Source organism: Ascaphus truei, chromosome 5, assembly GCF_040206685.1.
Source record: "Ascaphus truei isolate aAscTru1 chromosome 5, aAscTru1.hap1, whole genome shotgun sequence".
Classification (NCBI taxonomy): Eukaryota; Metazoa; Chordata; class Amphibia; order Anura; family Ascaphidae; genus Ascaphus; species Ascaphus truei.
In genome coordinates this window covers 154,486,930-154,508,226 of record NC_134487.1, presented here as the reverse complement: position 1 = coordinate 154,508,226, position 21,297 = coordinate 154,486,930, and the positions used below count along the sequence as shown (strand labels likewise).

The window sequence follows — 21,297 nt, the reverse complement described above, 5'->3', positions numbered from 1 at the left end:
CTCTCTCCCCCTCCCTCCCTCCTCTCTCCCCCCTCCCTCCCTCCTCTCTCCCCCCTCCCTCCCTCCTCTCCCCCTCCCTCCCTCCTCTCTCCCCCCTCCCTCCTCCTCTCTCCCCCCTCCCTCCCTCCTATCTCCCCTCCCTCCTCCTATCTCCCTCCCTCCTCTCTCCCCTCCCTCCCTCCTTTCTCCCTCCCTCCTCTCTCCCCCCTCCCTCCCTCCTCTCTCCCCCCTCCCCCTCCCTCCTCTCTCCCCCCTCCCCCCTCCCTCCCTCCTCTCTCCCCCCTCCCTCCTCCCTTCTCCCCTCCCTCCCTCCTCTCTCCCCCCTCCCTTCCTCCTCTCTCCCCCCTCCCTCCCTCCTCTCTCCCTCCTCCCTCCTCTCCCCTCCCTCCTCCTCTCTCCCTCCCTCCCTCCTACTCCTCCCCTCCTCTCTCCCCCCTCCCTTCCTCCTTTCTCCCCTCCCTCCTCTCTCCCCCCTCCCTCCCTCCTCTCTCCCCCCTCCCTCCCTCCTCTCTCCCCCCTCCCTCCTCTCTCCCCCTCCCCCCTCCCTCCCTCCTCTCTCCCCCTCCCTCCCTCCCTCTCCCCTCCCTCCCTCCTCTCTCCCCCCCTCCCTTCCTCCTCTCTCCCCCCTCCCTCCCTCCTCTCTCCCTCCCTCCCTCCTCTCTCCCTCCCTCCTCTCTCCCTCCCTCCCTCCCTTCTCTCTCCCTCCCTCCTCTCTTCCTCCCTCCTCTCTCCCCCCCTCCCTCCCCTCTCCCCCCCTCCCTCCCTCCTCTCTCCCCCCCTCCCTCCCTCCTCTCTCCCCCCCTCCCTCCCTCCTCTCTCCCCCCTCCTCCCTCCTCTCTCCCCCCTCCCTCCTCTCCCCTCTCCCCCCCTCCCTCCCTCCTCTCCCCCTCCCTCCTCTCTCCCCCCTCCCTCCTCTCTCCCCCCTCCCTCCTCTCCCCCTCCCTCCTCTCTCCCCCCCCTCTCCCCCCCTCCCTCCTCTCCTCCCCTCCCTCTCTCTCCCCCGCTCTCCCCCCCCCTCCCTCCTCTCTATGCCCCCCTCCTCCCTCCTCTCTATCCCCCCTCCTCCCTCCTTTCTCTCTCCCCCCTCCCTCCTCTCTCTCCCCCCCCTCCCTCCTCTCCCCCCCTCCCTCCTCTCCCCCCTCCCTCCTCTCTCTCCCCCCTCCCTCCTCTCTCTCCCCCCCTCCCTTCTCTCTCTCCCCCCCCTCCCTCCTCTCTCTCCCCCCCTCCCTCTTCTCTCCCCCCTGTCAGGGTTCTGCTCGCCACAAACCAGGACCGGACCGCGAGGCTGAGGTGGGGTTGTAAAAGCACCGACCTGAGACCGCGCAGGCTGATCCGGATTGCGCAGTTCGTAGTCATATGTCGCAGGATCAGGATTGGAGAAGACAGCGTCGTCGTTGTACAAGCCAGGGTCAGAACAGGAGACGTCAGGATAAACATTGTCCATGCAGGAGTTCGGCAATAAGGAGATAGGAGAGACCCGCTTCAGCTTAGGAGCGCGGGGTTGGCCTTTGCGCGAGCGACGACCATGGCCCATGGTGCTGGTCACAGGAGATGGTAGGCAGACCAGAATAGCACACCGTCTTGCTGCACGGGTGCACCAGTGCTACAACGCAAAAGTCCTGAGCGGGCAAGGGAATCCACTGTTTCAGCGCAGGAACCAGGACACGGCCTCTCTATATTAGGGAAAGAGTAGGCCCCAGGAACCAGGAAGCTGTAGATACAGGGAAACCTCCGCTTCAGTGCAGGAATCCAGGAGACTGCAGAACGCAGGGACGAAACCTCTACTTTAGTGCAGGAATCCAGGAGGCTGAAGGACGCAGGGACGAAACCTCTGCTTCAGCACAGGGGAACAGAAGTTGAAGGACGCAGGGAATACCTCCGTATCAGCATAAGGGAACAAGCGGCTTGAAGGGAGCTGAAGGATGCAGGACGTAACCTGGAATCAGCATTGGAGAACAAGCGGCTTGAAGGAAGCTGAAGGACGCAGGGCGGAACCTGGTATCAGCAAAGGAGACAAGCGAGAGCTTGTGGCAAACAGTTGACATCCAGATAGGACTATGCTCGGCCAGGAGCATTAATGGGCAAGCAATACTTAAAGGCCAGCGGGCCAATCCCCGGCGGGGTGTGAAGGTACTGCCCCTAATGAGTGAATGCAAGTATAGTTTGCAATGAAAGGCTGCACAGCTGCAGTAGATACCAGAGGGAGTGTGTATTGCTTTGAGTGAATCCAGGCTGCAGCAAACCTCAGGAAAGCTGTTCCAGAACTGCACCGGTCTGCAAGGTAAGGTAACCAGTAAACCGTGGAGCGGATTCCTTACAGTACCCCCCCCTTCACGCGAGACCTCCGGGCGAACATGAGCACTCATAGAGTTGGAGGCCTGGGAATTGTTGCTGAACCGTCTAGGATTGGGGCTAGAGTCGTACTCCAGAGACTCATGATTAGTCCTTAGTGTACCCCACCCCCCGGTGAGAACTGTGGCCAGACAGGACCATCCATGGACCTTGGGGACATTGAGTAGTTCCTAAAATTCTTTAGGTAGAAAGGGCATCCGTAAACGAGCAGTTCTTTGGTGAGTACAGTTCTAGGATATAAGATTGATGGAGGAAACATCCTTGGTATATGGCTTGCCTCGCAAAATGTCTTGGAAATCCAGGGCTGTGAAGAACCAGAGAGTTCCAGAGCAAAAACGGTAGAAGAACCCCAACTGAAAGCCCAGTCCTTAATAAAGAAACCTGAATCTAGGATCAGCGGGCCTGATAGTTGATCGAATACACCAGAAGAAACTTTGTAACAGAAAAAGTCTTGGCTGACCACTGCATGTTGGAATTTGCGAGGACTTTTTCCTCTAGAAGGCTCCCAGGTAATGGTTAGTAAGGGTATAGGCTGGTTAGAAGCATCTCCCGGTATTGGTATGGAAGGTGACAAGGCAAGCAGTAAACCAGGCATAGGGACCGAAATCTTGGGATACGTACAGAGTATTTCCAACTGAGAGGAAATAACAGGGGCAACCGAAAATTCCGAGGGACAAAACCATGGTTTAGCAGGAGCAGAGAAGCAAACAACAGTAGAGCTCTCCAATAGTGGAAATCTTCATTGGGAGATAATATTGTCAGTGAATCAGGAATAGTCCTTGGGATCTTCAAATCAGTAGCTTGAGAAAAAGGCAGAGCCAGGGTAGTGGTGGGAGGGAAGCTAACATCAGAAGCTGAAGTCTGTATCTCAGTGACAGGCCCTGAGAATCAACAAGCAGCAAGTATGAACTATGAAAACTCTTAATTACAGGCACCTTAGGAGTACAAGGAGTCTTTTCCAAAACTGCAATGGCCCTAACCACAGGGGTACCTAACCTGACAAAAACATGAATTGGTGTGTTTTCTAGTGCAAAATCTCTGATCACAGGACTCCTAACCGATAGTGAGGGTGTCTGGGTTTGATTAGAGAAAAAATCAGATGTATTGATAAGTGACTTAGAAACAATTACTGAGGTTCTAGATTTGCTGGACATGTGAGAAAAAATACCCTTTAAGACAGGAGTTTTCATTTCTTCCCAGAGTAACCCCATGTTTGCTGGGGCATATTTAGACACAGTACTGAGGGACTGGGTTTCAGCAAAGGCAGGACAGCTAAAAAGCTCAGATTTAAACCCCAGGACTTGTAATATGTGCATGGTGTCCTCAGACAGTACTAAGGGAGTGACCGCAGATATGCTGATCCCCAAAGGATTAGCCTGGAGAGAGAAATCAGGAGAGCCCCCAGACAGGATACCCCTTATAGAAGAGCCTCAGAATCAGAAGGAGAATCATTACCTCTCAGAGTCTCAAAACTAGTAAGACACAATTCAGCGAAAAGGGAAACAGTGTGCAAGCTTTTTACTGATCTATATGAAAAAGCGTCACTTTTGGGAGAAAACCGTGCGTCCGCAAACATTCCTGGGAACACAATATGAACCCCAGGAGAGACATACAGACTACTGTATGCCTTTAACCCTAAGCTTAAAGAGGAGGAGAACTCAGACAGTACATGGGGGTTAATCATAACTGTACTGGTCTCTGAAGTAGGTATTTGGTAAGGAATGTCTGGGAAACCAGAACTTACTGCAGACTCCATAATGTGGGAACTATGCGCTGAAGCAGGGATCACCGCTATGTGGGCGACAGGCTGGTTCAGTGAAATACCCGGGAGAAGGAACTCTGCGACTAAGCTTAGGGAAAAACCTGACTCCTGAATACATTTAACAGGAACCAGAACTTTAGCCGAAGTCTCCGGAGACGAAACTGCGGAAACTTGAGCTGAAGCAGGGGATTTATAGCAAAGAATATCTAGAGACTCCGTACGGTTATGGAATCCCTCAATGCAACCTCTGCTGTCTGACTTGTGGACTCATTCTCTGAGGCTACAACGAAGGCATTAACTTGGAGGCAGCAAGAATTTACAGGGTTAATGCAGACAATGCCTGAGAGTAATACATAGGTAACCTTTTCTCTGTATTAGAAGAGCGTAGGAATCTCTCGTCTGAAGCTAGGGGCGTGACCGTGGCTGACAGAGAACAGGATTTACCAAAGGAAACTCAGAGAGCTGCCCCACAGAGGTTAATACAGAAATAACCCTGGGAACAGAATTTAGGGATTCTTTCTCTGACGGGAAAGCGCACAGGACTGTCTAGCAGAGTTTAAAGCTGGAAAACCCTCAAGACCTAGAGAGAGGGATTCAAAGCTAGAAATAGGAGAACTAAGGGACTTATTCTCTGATACAAGAACCGTAGTGTTAGTTAGTGACACATATGTGTTCTCCAAGGGGACCTCACAGGACTGATCGGCAGGGGTTAATGTAGACATATCATTAGTGTCAGGGAACCCGGGCATACAATCAGAGCTTGGGACTGTGGCAGTTACTACGTTGGGAGATATTGGTAATAGTTCCGTTTGGTCCTCTCCCGGAGAGAGAGATACGTCCCCCGGTTTAGCAACAGGACTGGTAGCCGAGGGATACCGCCAAACGACGGCGTGAGCGGCTAAGAGACGATCCTGTTTTAGCAAGCAATCATCCAATGCACGGGAAAGTAAATGCAGCGTCTCGTGAGCGAGAGCCACCATGACGGAAGGTTCCGGGAGTACTACAGGAATGTCCAAAGATAAGCCAGGGCATTGAGTGTACTACAGGCGTTGACCAGTTCCACAGGACTCAGCTCTTCCCCAGTTAAAGGGAAATCAGGGGAGCAAGCAATGTTAGCAATGACCAAAACACTGGCCAGATACTGTTTTAAGTCTCTGAGGCAGTAAGCCTTATAAACCAGATTATTACGGCATTTCTTTTGCAAGGGAGTCAAGCCCTCCAACATAAACGGATCTTCCATCAGAGGTATTATATCGCACAAATAATTATTCTCAAACTGGGACTGGTCTACAGGCTGGGACAGGTTTTTAGGAAAAAACTTACCAACCCACACCTCAGCGGGGTCCGAGTTTGTAGGGCCGAGCATACTGTCAGGGTTCTGCTCGCCACAAACCAGGGTCGGACCGCGAGGCTGAGGTGGGGTTGTAAAAGCACCGACCTGAGACCGCGCAGGCTGATCCGGATTGCGCAGTTCGTAGTCATATGTCGCAGGATCAGGATTGGAGAAGACAGCGTCGTCGTTGTACAAGCCAGGGTCAGAACAGGAGACGTCAGGATAAACATTGTCCATGCAGGAGTTCGGCAATAAGGAGATAGGAGAGACCCGCTTCAGCTTAGGAGCGCGGGGTTGGCCTTTGCGCGAGCGACGACCATGGCCCATGGTGCTGGTCACAGGAGATGGTAGGCAGACCAGAATAGCACACCGTCTTGCTGCACGGGTGCACCAGTGCTACAACGCAAAAGTCCTGAGCGGGCAAGGGAATCCACTGTTTCAGCGCAGGAACCAGGACACGGCCTCTCTATATTAGGGAAAGAGTAGGCCCCAGGAACCAGGAAGCTGTAGATACAGGGAAACCTCCGCTTCAGTGCAGGAATCCAGGAGACTGCAGAACGCAGGGACGAAACCTCTACTTTAGTGCAGGAATCCAGGAGGCTGAAGGACGCAGGGACGAAACCTCTGCTTCAGCACAGGGGAACAGAAGCTGAAGGACGCAGGGAATACCTCCGTATCAGCATAAGGGAACAAGCGGCTTGAAGGGAGCTGAAGGATGCAGGACGTAACCTGGAATCAGCATTGGAGAACAAGCGGCTTGAAGGAAGCTGAAGGACGCAGGGCGGAACCTGGTATCAGCAAAGGAGAACAAGCGAGAGCTTGTGGCAAAACAGTTGACATCCAGATAGGACTATGCTCGGCCAGGAGCATTATGGGCAAGCAATACTTAAAGGCCAGCGGGCCAATCCCCGGCGGGGGTGTGAAGGTACTGCCCCTAATGAGTGAATGCAAGTATAGTTTGCAATGAAAGGCTGCACAGCTGCAGTAGATACCAGAGGGAGTGTGTATTGCTTTGAGTGAATCCAGGCTGCAGCAAACCTCAGGAAAGCTGTTCCAGAACTGCACCGGTCTGCAAGGTAAGGTAACCAGTAAACCGTGGAGCGGATTCCTTACACCCCCCTCCCTCCTCTCTCCCCCCCTCCCTCCTCTCTCCCCCCTCCCTCCTCTCTCCCCCCCTCCCTCCCTCCTCTCTCCCCCCCTCCCTCCCTCCTCTCTCCCCCCTCCCTCCCTCCTCTCTCCCCCCTCCCTCCCTCCCTCCCTCCTCTCTCCCCCCTCCCTCCCTCCTCTCTCCCCCCTCCCTCCCTCCTCTCTCCCCCCTCCCTCCTCTCTCCCCCCTCCCTCCCTCCTCTCTCCCCCCTCCCTCCCTCCTCTCTCCCCCCTCCCTCCCTCCTCTCTCCCCCCTCCCTCCCTCCTCTCTCCCCCCTCCCTCCCTCCTCTCTCCCCCCTCCCTCCTCCCTCCCTCCTCCCTCCCTCCTCTCTCCCCCCTCCCTCCCTCCTCTCTCCCCCCTCCCTCCCTCCTCTCTCCCCCCTCCCTCCCTCCTCTCTCCCCCCTCCCTCCCTCCTCTCTCCCCCCTCCCTCCTTCCTCTCTCCCCCCTCCCTCCCTCCTTCCTCTCTCCCCCTCCCTCCCTCCTCTCTCCACCCTCCCTCCTCTCTCCCCCCTCCCCCTCCCTCCCTCCTCTCTCCCCCTCCCTCCCTCCTCTCTCCCCCCTCCCTCCCTCCTCTCTCCCTCCCTCCCTCCCTCCTCTCTCCCTCCCTCCTCTCTCCCCCTCCCTCCCTCCTCTCTCCCCCTCCCTCCCTCCTCTCTCCCTCCTCCCTCCCTCCTCTCTCCCCCCTCCCCCCTCCCTCCCTCCTCTCTCCCCCCTCCCCCCTCCCTCCCTCCTCTCTCCCCCCTCCCCCCTCCCTCCCTCCTCTCTCCCCCTCCCTCCTCTCTTCCTCTCTCCCCCCTCCCTCTCTCTCTCTCCCCCCTCCTCTCTCTCCCCCCTCCCTCGTCTCCCTACCCCCCTCCCTCCCCCTCCCTCCCCCTCCCCTCCCTCCCCCTCCCTCCCCCTCCCCTCCCTCCCCCTCCTCTCTCTCCCCCCTCCCCCTCCTCTCTCTCCCCCCTCCCTCCTCTCTCTCCCCCCTCCCCCTCCTCTCTCTCCCCCCTCCATCCTCTCTCTCCCCCCTCCCCCTCCTCTCTCTCCCCCCTCCCTCCTCTCTCTCCCCCCTCCCTCCTCTCTCTCCCCCCTCCCTCCTCTCTCTCCCCCCTCCCTCCTCTCTCTCCCCCCTCCCTCCTCTCTCTCCCCCCTCCCTCCTCTTTCTCTCCTCTCTCTCCCCTCTCTCTCCCCTCAGAAAAAAAATTCTGCACATTTAATATAGGGTTTTTATTCCCCAAATTTTTTAAATTAAATCAAGGGTGTGCCTTAGAATTGATGGCGTCTTAGAATCGAGGAAATAGGGTATATGTTATAATACATACAATTAGTGTAGAAAAATTAATCTAAAAATAGTGCCTATACGAAGAAAATTCCTATTAGTGATATAGATGCTAAAAAAAGAAAACTGAAGAATTACACTTGAAAATACTTTAAAAAAAAGGTTAATACATGTGAAAAAATAAATATAAATAAAACAAAACATGTGCAAAAGTCCAACCCTTAGTTGAGTCCTGAAATGTTCAAATAGGGACAGATTGAAAGTCCAGGGGTCCAAGGCTGCTCTCAGATGGAAGAACCAGTTCTAGCAGAAATCTATAGAAACAAAAACAAAGAGCGCACGACCCATAGCGTAAAAAAGTACATTTAATGTTAAAAAAAAGATGCACAGAAAGTACGGAGTCTATCAGAAGATGAACTTATACTGGTGAACCAAACAGGAATATCGATTTCATCTGTTGGTGTGATCCAGGACGGTGTTACCTTGTTGGCGGTGATTATTATCACAAATTGCTTGAATTACTAATATTTTTGGGAGTGTTCTTAATGCCTCTCCCAATCATTTTTTTTAACAATAAATGTACTTTTTTACGCTATGGGTCATGCGCGCTTTGTTTTTTTATATGTATGCATATGTGTATGTATGTACAATTAATAAATAATTTATAACGTATTTATTTATTCATTTCAAACATATTTATAGCACACACACACACACACACACACACACAGTACCTCCCTCGCTCACAGCATACACACAGAAAGTGTGCGGCACGTGCACGCGCGTTCACACAGGCGCGCGCATGCTATTACAATCCCAAAATTAAATACGAAGGCTACTTGCTCTCTCCTGCCTTGTTCATTGAAAGGCAGAAAATTAATGGTGCGTGAGGTCGATGTACCCAACATTCATCTGCTCTCCATTTTGTATGGCTTTTGTGTTAAATCCCCATTTCCAGTCCTCCTTTAGTTCTTGGCATTGTAAAACCTGGTAATAGGAAGGAAGAAAGATTGCATAATCTTGATGTAGTGAGGTGTTTGGAGGCTTACATGGTATCAGCAAACATCAGGCATTGGATAGGCAAGGCAACACAGCCTACAGTTCGTCGCGACCTCGCTGTGGCTGTTACCTGCGTCCACGACCCCGATTGACGTCACTTGCTCTTCCGGAATTGGACATCCACGCTGTTGTAAGCCTCCATTTGTATTTTATGTGCTGATAAATATTGTGAACTGTCTGCACTACGGTTCTCTTCTTCTGTCTTTGAGCTCGGGAAGGATCACATGCATCATCTACACTTCTTGGAAGAAATTTGCCACTGTGTTGGATTTCTGCCTTGATATTCTGCTCCACTTGTGAGTAGAACACCTATAGATCACTTATTTCTTTTGTTATCACATTATATTGCACCATGTGATTTTTTCTTTATTTTATGGCACTCATCTGGCTCCCCTATTGTTTGGAACAATAGAAATGATACTTAATGTCTGATTAAAATGAACTGTGGGATGGCAGCATAAGTGACTGCCAGTATGTATATGATTCACAGATGCCGCAGTAAGATGTGTTGATATAATACACTTTACTCCTCAGTGAATCATGGGACAAAAACACAACACGCAAATTGTACTGATCAAATGAAATAGTATAGCCCTATGGATAATCAGTAATAGGGCTCTGTATAAGTGTTTTTGCCATCCAGCAGGGCTAGATAGCCTCATTAGTTTAGTGTCAGGCTAGTAAAAGGTGGGTATGGTAATGGGCAGATGACGTAAATCGAGCTAAATTGCAGCTATCAGTTGTCATGTAATAATGTTGCAATCCTCCTGTCAAGCTCACTGTAATATGGGCAAAGACCCAACGCTGACCACCCCCCCTTGCTACTGCAAAGATGATACTCAGCAGGCACACTACGAATCCCCGGAACCACACAATCGCCGCGCCAACAGAGCCCGCAATCAACAGGAGAGGAGTATGTGTACTCCCCCTAGCCGGCACTTATGCTGATAATCGGTGTTGAAGAGACTCGCGGTATACTGTGAACGTGGGAGTGAGTCATGTGACTGCGCGGTCACGGAGCAAAGATAAAAGCTGCCAATACAAGCTACTGTACGGTAATAATATTGCCTGATCACTAGACTGACTGGTATATGGCTGCATCCCCACTAGCGCTGAGCGGGCGGTGCTTGCGGCGGTTACTTACATATATAGATATATGTAAGTCCCCTCTCACGCTGTGCGCGCACACTCATGCACAGGCACACCCGCTCGGGTACACAAAAAAAACTAACTTTCTAGTGCGCTCAACTACCTGCAAAGCCCCCCCACGCGCGTAAATGCAGGACACCTGGCGCTCATGCTTGGAGCGCTTTACAAGCATGAGCGCGCTCAGCGCCAGCGGGGACTCAGCCTAAGATTTCTAGTTCCTATAGTGCTAAAGTACTCAAATTTTAAAAATGAAACGTCGCAACGTAAGTTTCACTCCTATGAAGGAGCTTCGCCTTGGGTAATAAGCGCAGGTCCCATAGGTGCTCTTTAAATTCCCTAGCGTCATCATGGCAACCTGAAAATGCTTTGTACAAGGACAGCATCACCATTTTGCGACAGTGCCATCTATTGGTGTACATACAACTTGCAGAAACTGCACTTCGTAAAAAAAATTTAATTGGTGCAAATAAATCAAGCAAACATGAAAAAGTTTTATGTTAATATAATGTATAAATGTTATCATGGATGTGTAGAACCATGAGTTGAAAATGCCAGCAAGGCTGGGACCAGGGATTGTATCAATAGAATACAATTTAAGAATAATTGTTGGTAATCTAGATTAATACAAAGATTCAAGATGGATTGAAAAGATACCCAAGACACCAAATGGTAGCAGAGCAATGTGGCTATTCCTACTATAGGAGTATATCCGGAGGCAGAAGAAAGCGCAGCACAGCAGTAGGAAAAACGATTGGGCTTTCATCAAATCGGCATCAGACAACAGAAGATGCCAGTGTCTGTCGAGGACACGTTTGATGTGCCACCACCTTTTGTTGTAGTTGCCAAGGCATTTTATTGGCTTATATGTCCTGACCTGAACTCTCTTGGTGGCTAACAATGTACCCGGTCACTATGGAGTACCCTATTAGTTCTTTTCAGATTTTTAGGGCTGTAGCCTCTTTGTAAAAACTTTTTGTTGAAGGTCTCTTGCTTGTGGCACGAAATCACCCTGTGTACAGCAATTACACCGCAATCTAAGATATTGGTCGGTTGTAATTCCCCGCATGAGGCCGGTTGGATGCTGGCTTTGTGCTAATAGAAGACTGTTAAAGATCGTAGTCAATATATTACCCGACATATCTTTGTCAATCTGTAGATCTAAAAACGTGATTGATTGTTGGCTGATTTCGACGGTAAGCTTTAAATTCAAGTTGTTGTCATTGAGGCCAGCTCCAAATTGATGAAATCGTGGCAAACTGCCATTCCATAGGACCACCTATGTATCTGATCCATAATTTGATATGGTCAGTATACATACATGAATTCAGGTTGAAAACATGCACATCCTCCCACCAGCCCAGGTCAAGGTTAGCAAATGTCGTTCCCTGGGTCTGGTGGTAGTAGTGTCCATCGACTACCACCAAAGTACCTATGAAACAAGTTTAATCTTTTTGCTGACATTTTGCTTTATCTCGGTGCATTTCCTTTGTTTTGGAAACTTGTAGTTTTTACTTTTAGTGTGACTAGATTATCAGTATTGAATACAAGAAACAAGATTGAACAAATTTCACACATCTGATGCTGGCACAAATTGATGCAAGAGAACTGGTATTGCGTCTAGGAGTAATTTGCATCTTGATACGCATCCTCTTTGATGCTCCATTTTGAGAAGTTGTTGCTTGTCTCGTTCTATAGCATGTAAGACGTGATTTATGAGTGCTGTTCTGATTTACAGGTCTTTCCAGGGATCACCCAGAGAGCTATCACTCGTTCAGGTGGAACAACTTCTTCAAACACATTGACATCGGTGCAGAGAATGTACACATCCTGGATGGGAACGCGACAGACCTTCAGGCTGAATGCCAGTCCTTTGAGGACAAAATCCAAGCAGCTGGAGGGATTGAACTCTTTGTTGGAGGTGAGGACTTTTACCCCATTAATCCAATGATAGCTGTATTTGATTTTATAAATACCTACAGCGCACAATCTGTTTTTAATTCGAAATCTACCACATTGATTACTGAAGGAGATGGCAACCTACCTCTCTGCGATTTGCCAAGCCCGTCCTGCAGCAGATAAGAGAATAAAAAAAAATAATGGATACATGATGTGTCTTGGGCAAGACTGGTGCCTGGGGATTTCCTGTAGAGTCAAAGTAAGACAGGAGCCCCCAAGTCTTCAGTGTCGGTCGGTGGAACTGACACTTTATATCACTGTCCGTAGGTCATTATGGCCATAATTAGGGACTGCTGCACACTGAAATTATTTAAACGAATGGGACATACATGGGTACCTCATTTCTATTTGTTAAATACACTTCATTTTGACTTATTTCTTTCTCAATTAGCTGTTTTTTTTGTTGTTTTAAGAACGCTTGTTTCCCAAACAAATCTGCCTTTGTCTCAATTTCAAGACTAGACTCATTTTTTTATGTATTGATATCATAGAATCACTTAAATCTGTAAATCGTTAATTAAAAATTGTCAGTTTAAACAAGTCGGTCTTTAATGACATGAAGAACTGTTACCTGAATGGAAATGATAAAATAGTTTAACATGACGTCTCAAATGGAAGGACGGGTGATGCAGCCACAGGGGTGCTATTCTGGGTCTAGTTTAATATAAAAATCACATGTAATCTAAGACATTTGGTCGCTACAGTTTTGCCGCAACCACATGGTTGCCGCCGTCAACCACTTTGTAAACCTCCTAAACTAAAATCCCTTACTCTAAAATACCCTAACCAATAAAACCCTTAAATTAATCCCCTTCCCTAACTGCTAAAACCCTTCAAATTAAGCCACTAACATGTAACAAAACGTACCTTCGAAGCAGCGGAGGTTCCAACGGCGAATCGGCCGTGACCAAATGTCCTATTCTGCATGTAGAGATGCCAAATGTCCAGAAGAGAGCATTGTTGTCCTGAATTTGCAAGGAAAGTCCCGTGTTCCCACAAAGGCTGTTTAGAACAGCAAAAAATATTCAACGTTTTAATATTGTTTTCTAATGTTTTTTAATCGAGTTCGGTTAAAGTGCATCATTGTAATCTCATAGTTCACCCTCAATTAGTGGCTCTCAAACCTCTCCTCGGCCTCTGAGCCCCACCAAGAATTTGCTGGTAACTACCATTGGTCTATTTTATATGCAAATGATGCATTCACCTTCGTCATTCCAAACACCTGGTGGGACCAGTAGCTCCCTGAGGAAGCTGATGATTTGTAGTGTTGGACGCACACCAGTACTGGGTTTTTTCTGTTCCATGTATTGATCACATCCATTATTTGTCATTTGAATCCTGGGTGATCATGCTATATGTTTACGGCTCTCGGAGGAGCACTCTGTCCGTTTGAGAACTAAAAACGTATCTATGCAAAAAATATAAAATAAGCCAAGGATGTGCATCTTTATCAGACAATGGTAGGAAACTACAAAGAAAAAGGAAACGTGAAATAAAAAACACGATGGGGTGTTAACTATTTTAGAAGGGCCCGTTATAGTGTAACAAAAATATGTTGTTGATTTGTTGAATATGTTGATAGAATTTGTCCCACACCCTGAAATGTAATGTTATCCCTCTCTTCTTTCTGTGTTTAAAAATAAAAAATGAAGTGTATTTTGTTCTAGAAATGCGGCTTTTAAACCTTTAACATTTCTCTGTAAAATAAGCTATATTTTCAATATGAAACATGTTATTGCTATTGGTTTACTTTTATGCTAAGAAGGATATATATATATATATATATATATATATATATATATATATATATATATATATATATATATATATGAAAAATATAATCATCATTGAACTACTACAATAAAAGAGTACTGTATATAGTATATTTGTGTTTTTGGATTATTAAAGTGTCACTCAATGAGAGAGAGCAGCTCACTTTTATTTAACTCCCCAGCCCTGCTGCACAATGAGATAGTGATATAAAATATTATGGGGTCTTTGTAGCAAAACTGCACATCTGATGCAAAAAACAGTAGTCATTTTATCCTGGAAACAAATCCTTGAATCCTGTATTATTACTGTTTTGCAAGCATCCCACTAACAGAAGTCCTACCCCGTGGGGAATCGCTGTGGAACCAACAGTTTTGTATTAGAAAAGTAAGTATGGTTAAATAGGCAAATGATTTGAGTAGCATTTTGAAAATGAATCACAAATAATAAGTGGTAAATAACATTGATTTATGTGCCATTGTAGGTTAAAAGCATGCATGTTAGCATTGTGTTTCCTCTGCTGTGTTATGGTGTCTGGGGCTCCAGGGGCTCCGTGACGCAGTAGCTATATTCTCTAGAGGACATCGCGTTGAATACGATCTGAAAAGGACGACTCCTTCCGTGACACTGCGTCACATCACGGTCACGCGATTGCAAAGTGTGGGGGAGGGGCTGCGGCACTTGGGCCGCGCTACCGTTGGCACTCAAAGGGTTAAAACAAGCAGCTGTCACGTAATTTCAGCAAAACTACATTCCCAGAAAAAATAAATAAAAAGGCGAATAGAGTTGATGGTATTATAAACTCGTAGGATTTTTGTTACTATTTCAATTTCATTTTTGGAATGTAGAGGAAAATCAAGCGGTTGTAATGACAGCACTTTGGGTTAAAATGGAAGATTTATCAAACGAAAACCCTGTAATTACATTCAGGGGAGGGTATCCTAAAACACCAATATACAGTAACGTATGCTGGCAATTACTTCATCTCTAGACTCCTAATAGTTTATAATGACCCTAATTGATGCTTCATCATGGCGGCCACAGTAGCTTTAATTACAGTGAAGAATATATTTAGTATTTTTGTTTTCAAAATGCATCATCATGCTTTTTGGTTGTTAGCAAGGGGGGAATGTTATTTTCTCAGCATTTTGCTGCCCTTTTAGGAATCCCTTTTAATCCTGAATCACGGCTATACCCTTCTGTTCACAGGTTTGATGCACGTTCACAACAAACTGGTGGATCCCCTGTACAGCATGAAGGAGAAAGGGAATAATACCAGGCAGACGCTGAAGAAGCCATACAGTGACTGAATTACTCATTAACAATGAAGTGACTCCAGTACTGTCAGAATGTGACTATGTAACACAGGGGCCTATTTCATGACTGACTGGCAGCTTTTCAGCCCAAGGAGTGGATTTGCAGTAATTTGCATGATAACCACGATCAATTATTACAAAGCAGCAAAGTATGGGTTTCCCGATACCTTAACTCTTACTTAGGGCTGGGACTTAAACTGCAGCACCAAGGAAGTCCCCCCTGCTCCCTCCCACAGACTCTCTCCTCTTGGGGGGGGGGGTCCCCCTTTCGATTCCCCCCCTGCTCCGATCCGCGGGGCTTCGATTCACCCCCCACCCACCCTCCGTGTGTATTTGTGAGTGTGTGAGTGCCTGTCTGTGTGTGTATCTGTGTGTGCCTGTCTGTGTTTGTGCCTGAGTGCGTGTCTGTGTGTGAGGAGTTGAGGGGCTCAGCGACAGGGGTTGAGGAGTTGAGGAGTTGAGGGGCTGAACGGCTGACGGGCGGTCCCGCTCCCCCACATCATGGCTGCGCCCCCCAACCCGTTTTGGCCACGCCCCCCCCCGGCTCGCAAAAATGGTCCCTTTGGACCGGAAAAAGCCCCAAGTGCCTCTACACGCGCCACCTGTCTGCAGTGCGGGCACGTGGTCTGAGGCAGCGGGGCCTTAGCCTTATAACGCAAAGGTCACTCCAAACCAGACGCGACCGCGAGGCTGAGGTAGGGAATTGTATAAACGCCAACCCACAACCGCGAGGACGCGCCTAGAGTGTAGATTAGTCTTGCAAGCCGGGTCAGGGGTATAGAAGGTAGAGTAGTCGTTTATACTTGCCGGGCCAGGATTGGAGAGTAGCGGATCGTTGGGGTACTTTGCCAAGGTCAGGATTGGAGAGTGGAGAGTAATCGTTGCGAGGATAGCCGAGGTCAGGAGTAGAGAGTTCAGAATGGTCGTACGTAAGCCGGGTCAGGAGAGAGATGCGGAGTCCAATTACGAAGCAGGGGTCAGGCAGCAGCAGGAACAAGGCAGGAATACAGCAAGGCACGGCGTCACACAAGGTTATGCTCAGCAATGTGTGAATGAGCAAGGCAGCTATTTAAGGAGCCATCAACCAATGAGGAGCCAGGGCGGAGCAGAATAGGGGAATCCTATAGGCTGCTGGGTCACACAGGTGTGCCCTATGACACAGCCAAATTAGAAGCGGAGGCGGAGCTACGTATTGCGCGCGTCGCCGATGTGGAGGACTGGCGACCTGATCGCGTGTCACTTGCGCACCACGCAAGCCCCTCTGCAGAGCGTGCCTGAGTCTTGGAGGCGGTACCGAGCGTGCGCTGATCCGTACGCGTCCAGTGCGCGTCACTCCCGGATCAGGCCTGCCTGTCACACGAGCGGGGGCAGAGACTGGGAAGAAGGTTAGAGGGGAGGCTGAGTGAACGAGCGAGCCGCACGCGTGTGCGGAGGCGGGGCTTGGAGACAGAGCCCGCGGGAGGACAGACTGACTGCGCACAGTCCGCGCGCGCGTAACAGGACCATGGGATCGCGCACCCTGAGCGTCGATCATGGCAGGGGCTCTCAGGTGAGGAGGTCTCCAGCCACCAGAATGGCGAATCCTCAATTGTACCCCCCCCCCCTCCCTCTAGGAGCGACCTCCGGGTGACTCCATGAAGGCTTGTTTGAAAATTTAGAATGGAAGATACGGACCAACCTGGCTGTGTGAACACGGTGGCTTGGAATCCAGGATCTCTCTTCCAGACCGAAACTCTTCCAGTGTACAAGATAATGTAACAAACCTCTTGAAAACTTAGAGTCCTGAATGGATTGTATCTCGTACTCAGGTTGACCTTGCACCATGTGAGTAGAAGTAGGTGAAATTGGAACCGAGTGTACATTCTGGACTACTGGCTTGAGTAAGGAAACATGAAAGACGGACGGAATCTTCATTGAAGAAGGTAGAGAGAGTCGGTATGCGATAATTGGAAATGGGCCGAGAAATCTGGGTGCGAATTTCATGGTAGGAACTTTCAGCCTGATGTTTCCGGATGACAGCCAGACCTTGTCACCTGAGCAGGTCTGCAGTGGCGATCTGCTTGGGTCTTCTGCCTATTTGTGGCTGTCCTGATATTTACCTGGATCTTCTTTCAGAGATTTTGCCGTTCTTTAATCCTGTCGTCTGCCGCTGAGACCCCCGATGAGGAAGAAGAGAGAGGAAGAGTAGACGGGTGGAACCCGTAGTTCACGAAAAACGGGGACTCCAGAGTTTATCCACTTCGTGCATTGTTATGAGCAAATTCTGCCCAGGGCAAGAGCTCTGACCAGTCGTCCTGGGAATTGGACACAAAACATTGAATGTATTGTTCTAGGGACTGATTGGTCCTCTCAGTCTGACCATTTGTTTGTGGATGATATCCGGAGGAAAAACGAAGAGAAATGCCCAGTTGTAGGCAAAAAGAACACCAGAAGCGAGACATAAACTGAGAACCTCTATCCGATACAATGACCAGTGATACTAAGTGAAGACGGAAGATTTCTCTGATGAATATATCAGCCAATTTGGAGGAGTTAGGAAGGCCCTTGAGAGAAATGAAGTGGGATTGCTTTGAGAATCGATCCACCACCACGAGGATCGTGTTCATGCCCCTGGATACGTGTAGATCAACAATGAAATCCATGGACAAGTGTGTCCATGGCCGGTCTGGAACAGGTAAGGGCTGAAGAAGTCCAGAAGGGAGATTCCTAGGAGTTTTAGTCCTGGCACAAGTTGGGCACATGGCTAAAAAGTCCTTGACATCTTTCTGAGTCTCGGGCCACCAGAATGTTCTAGAGATGAGATCTAAAGTTCTCCTGGTCCCCGGGTGACCTGCAGATCTAGAGGATTGACTCCATTGGAGAACTTTTTTGCGGTGCAGGGGAGAAGAGTAAAGACGGCCCTCAGGAACTATAAGATCGGCAGGTAGTTGTAGAAAGGATATATTTGGAAGGAAGGATGGGTTTTTGTTGGTCCTGAGATTTGTCACCCAAAGAGAATTGACGAGAAAGAGCATCAGCTTTGACATTCTTGGTTCCAGGAAGATAGGAGATTATAAAGTTGAATCTTGAGAAAAAGAGTGACCATCTGGCTTGGCGAGCTCCTAGACCACGGGCTCCTTCGATGTATAACTGATTTTTATGGTCCGTCAAAATTGTTATAGGATGCTCAGTGCCTTCCAAGAGGTGTCTCCATTCCTCGAGTGCTAATTTCATGGCCAGGAGTTCCCGATTCCCGATATCGTAATTGCATTCAGCGGAAGAATTGTTTTTGGAAAAAATGCACAAGGATGCAACCTGGACTGAGGAGTCTTCCTCTGGGAGAGAACAGTGCCAATATCGACATCAGATGCATCGACTTCGAGAGTAAATGGAAGTTTGGGATCAGGGTGGATAAGAATAGGTGCGGACACGAACGCCTTTTTAAGGCGAGAAAAGGACTGAATGGCCGTGGGAGACCAAGATGTGGGATCTGCTCCTTTCTTAGTTAATGCTGTAAGAGGGGCTACTACGGAAGAAAAGTTCTGGATAAATCTGCGATAATAGTTGGAAAATCCTAGAACCCATTGAATGGCTTTGAGAGTGGTGGGTTGAGGCCAATCCAATACCGCTTTGACTTTTGCAGGGTCCATGGTAAGGCCAATATTGGAGATGATGTATCCTAGAAAAACGGTAGATGCTTGATGGAATTGGCATTTTTCAAGTTTGGCAAAGAGTCGATTTTCCCGCAAATGAAGGAGAACTTGTTTGACGTGGGACACATGTTCCTGTTTGGATTTAGAAAAATCAAAATGTCATCCAAATAGATAATCACGAAAGAATTGAGAAGGTCCCTAAAGATTTCGTTGACAAAATCTTGAAACACAGCTGGAGCTTTACACAGATCAAACGGCATGACCAAGTACTCATAATGTCCATCTCTGGTATTGAATGCAGTTTTCCATTCGTCGCCTTGACGGATCCTGATGAAATTGTAAGCCCCACATAAGTCCAATTTGGAGAAAATGCTAGCGCCTTGTAAGCGGTCGAAGAGCTCTGATATGAGAGGAAGTGGATAACGATTTTTAATGGTGATTTTATTGAGACCTCGGTAGTCAATACATGGTTGTAATGACCTGTCTTTCTTCTTCACAAAGAAGAATCCGGCACCGGCAGGGGAAGTAGAGTTATGAATGAATCCTCTCTGTAGATTTTCGGCAATGTATTCCTTCATGGCCTTGGTCTCAGGCATGGATAATGGGTAAGAGGCCCCTCTAGGTGGAGACATACTTGGGAGTAATTCAATGGGACAGTCAAAAGGACGATGTGGAGGTAATACTTCGGACTTGACCTTATCAAAGACATCACTGAACTCGGCATACTCCTCAGGCAATAGTACCCTTCTCTTCGGACGTGTTGGTTCCACAGACGCTACTGGATTTTATGATACAGTTCTTGGTACAGAAGGGGCTCCATAGGATGGGATCCTTATTCAGCCAATCCACCCGGGGATTATGAATCTGTAACCAGGGAAGGCCGAGAATAACGGATGGTGTGTGGATCACATTGAATTGAATCTTCTACAGGTGATCGTTACTTGTCTTAAGATGAAGAACCTTGGTCTCCAATGAGATAAAGGCTGCTTGAAATGGTCTTCCATCAATGGCCTCAAGACCTATGAGGTTCTTTCTACGTCTGAGGGGAATATGATGACGTTCTGCAAAACCTTGGTCTATAAAATTGCCCCCAGAGCCTGAATCGAGGAAAGCAAGGGTAGAAACAAGAAACCAGTCCCCAGAAAGAGTGATGGGAAGGAGAATCCTAGGAGGGTTATCAACAGAGATAGGGGAGAGAGAATGTGTTCCCAATGAGACTCCCCTAGTTCTCATGGGAACTTTGCGTTTCTCAACTTATTGGGACAAGAATAGGCAAGATGTCTGGGATTTCCACAATAAAGACAGAGACCTGCATTCATGCAACGTTGCTTCTCAGATTAGAGAGACTAGTACCTCCCAGTTGCATGGGTTTCAGAAATATCCATTGGTGGTAGTTCGGTTGTGCTCACCTGGACAGGAGTGATCCTAGATGTGAGGGACCCGGTGATGCGCTCTCTCTGACCTCCTTTCCTGAAGACGGTGGTCCACTTTGATGCAGATGGCGATAAGGTCCTCCAGATCGGTGAGACGGTCATAAGTAGCCAATTCATCTTTTACAGTTTCGGAGAGGCCCCGCCAGAAGGCAGCCGACAAGGATTCATTATTCCAATCAGTCTCTGCGGCAATGGTCCTGAATTCGAGAGCATATTTAGCAACTGGACGGTTACTTTGGGAAATATAGAATACAGTAGAAGCAGCAGATACCTAATGGCTGGGCGTATCAAACACCCTACGGAACTTCCTGGTAAAGGCTCCGATGTCTTGAGTGAGATCAGACCTTCGTTCCCAGATGGGAGAAGCCCAGGCAAGTGCGTTATCTGTAAGAAGAGAGATAATGTACGCCACCTTGACACGTGAAGAGGTGAAGCGGGAGGAATTTATCTAAAACTGAATAAAGCATTGATTCAGGAACCCCCGGCATTCGTGGGGATCCTCTACATAGCGGTTAGGTGTCGGTAGCCAGGGTTTGTGAAGCAGATGGGAGACAGACAGGCCAGGAGACACTACACCAGGAGCGACAGGATTAGGAAGAGGCCGAGACTCATGTATAGAGAGAGTGAGGGACCTGAAGTCATCCTGGAGGGTGTGCAAATGTGGGTCATTAGCCACTAATCTTTCCTCAATGCTAGACAGAACGTTGGCGTGCGTGCTCAGGACTCTTCCTACCTCAGCGGTTTCGAAGTTTGTGTGGCTGAGAATACTGTAACGCGTAGCTCACCACAAACCAGATGCGACCGCGAGGCTGAGGTAGGGAATTGTATAAACGCCAACCTACAACCGCGAGGACGCGCCTAGAGTGTAGATTAGTCTTGCAAGCTGGGTCAGGAGTATAGAAGGTAGAGTAGTCGTATATACTTGCCGGGCCAGGATTGGAGAGTAGCGGATCGTTGGGGTACTTTTCCAAGGTCAGGATTGGAGAGGGGAGAGTAATCGTTGCGAGGACAGCCGAGGTCAGGATTAGAGAGTTCAGATTGGTCGTACGTAGCCGGGTCAGGAGAGGAGAGGTGTGGAGTCCAGATACGAAGCAGGGGTCAGGCAGTCACAAAAGGTTATGC

General features: G+C 48.7%; 1 protein-coding gene across 1 annotated transcript in view; it reads left to right on the top strand.

Moving 5' to 3' along the window:
- LOC142495506 (glucosamine-6-phosphate deaminase 1-like) overlaps positions 1-15,173 on the top strand; it is a 135,474-nt gene extending 120,301 nt beyond the window's left edge. The window contains exon 3 of the mRNA XM_075601077.1: positions 15,004-15,173. Coding sequence (XP_075457192.1) covers positions 15,004-15,104 — 101 coding nt within the window. The 3' untranslated portion in view covers positions 15,105-15,173. The remainder of the gene's footprint in view (positions 1-15,003) is intronic.
- The last annotated feature ends 6,124 nt before the right edge of the window (positions 15,174-21,297 follow it).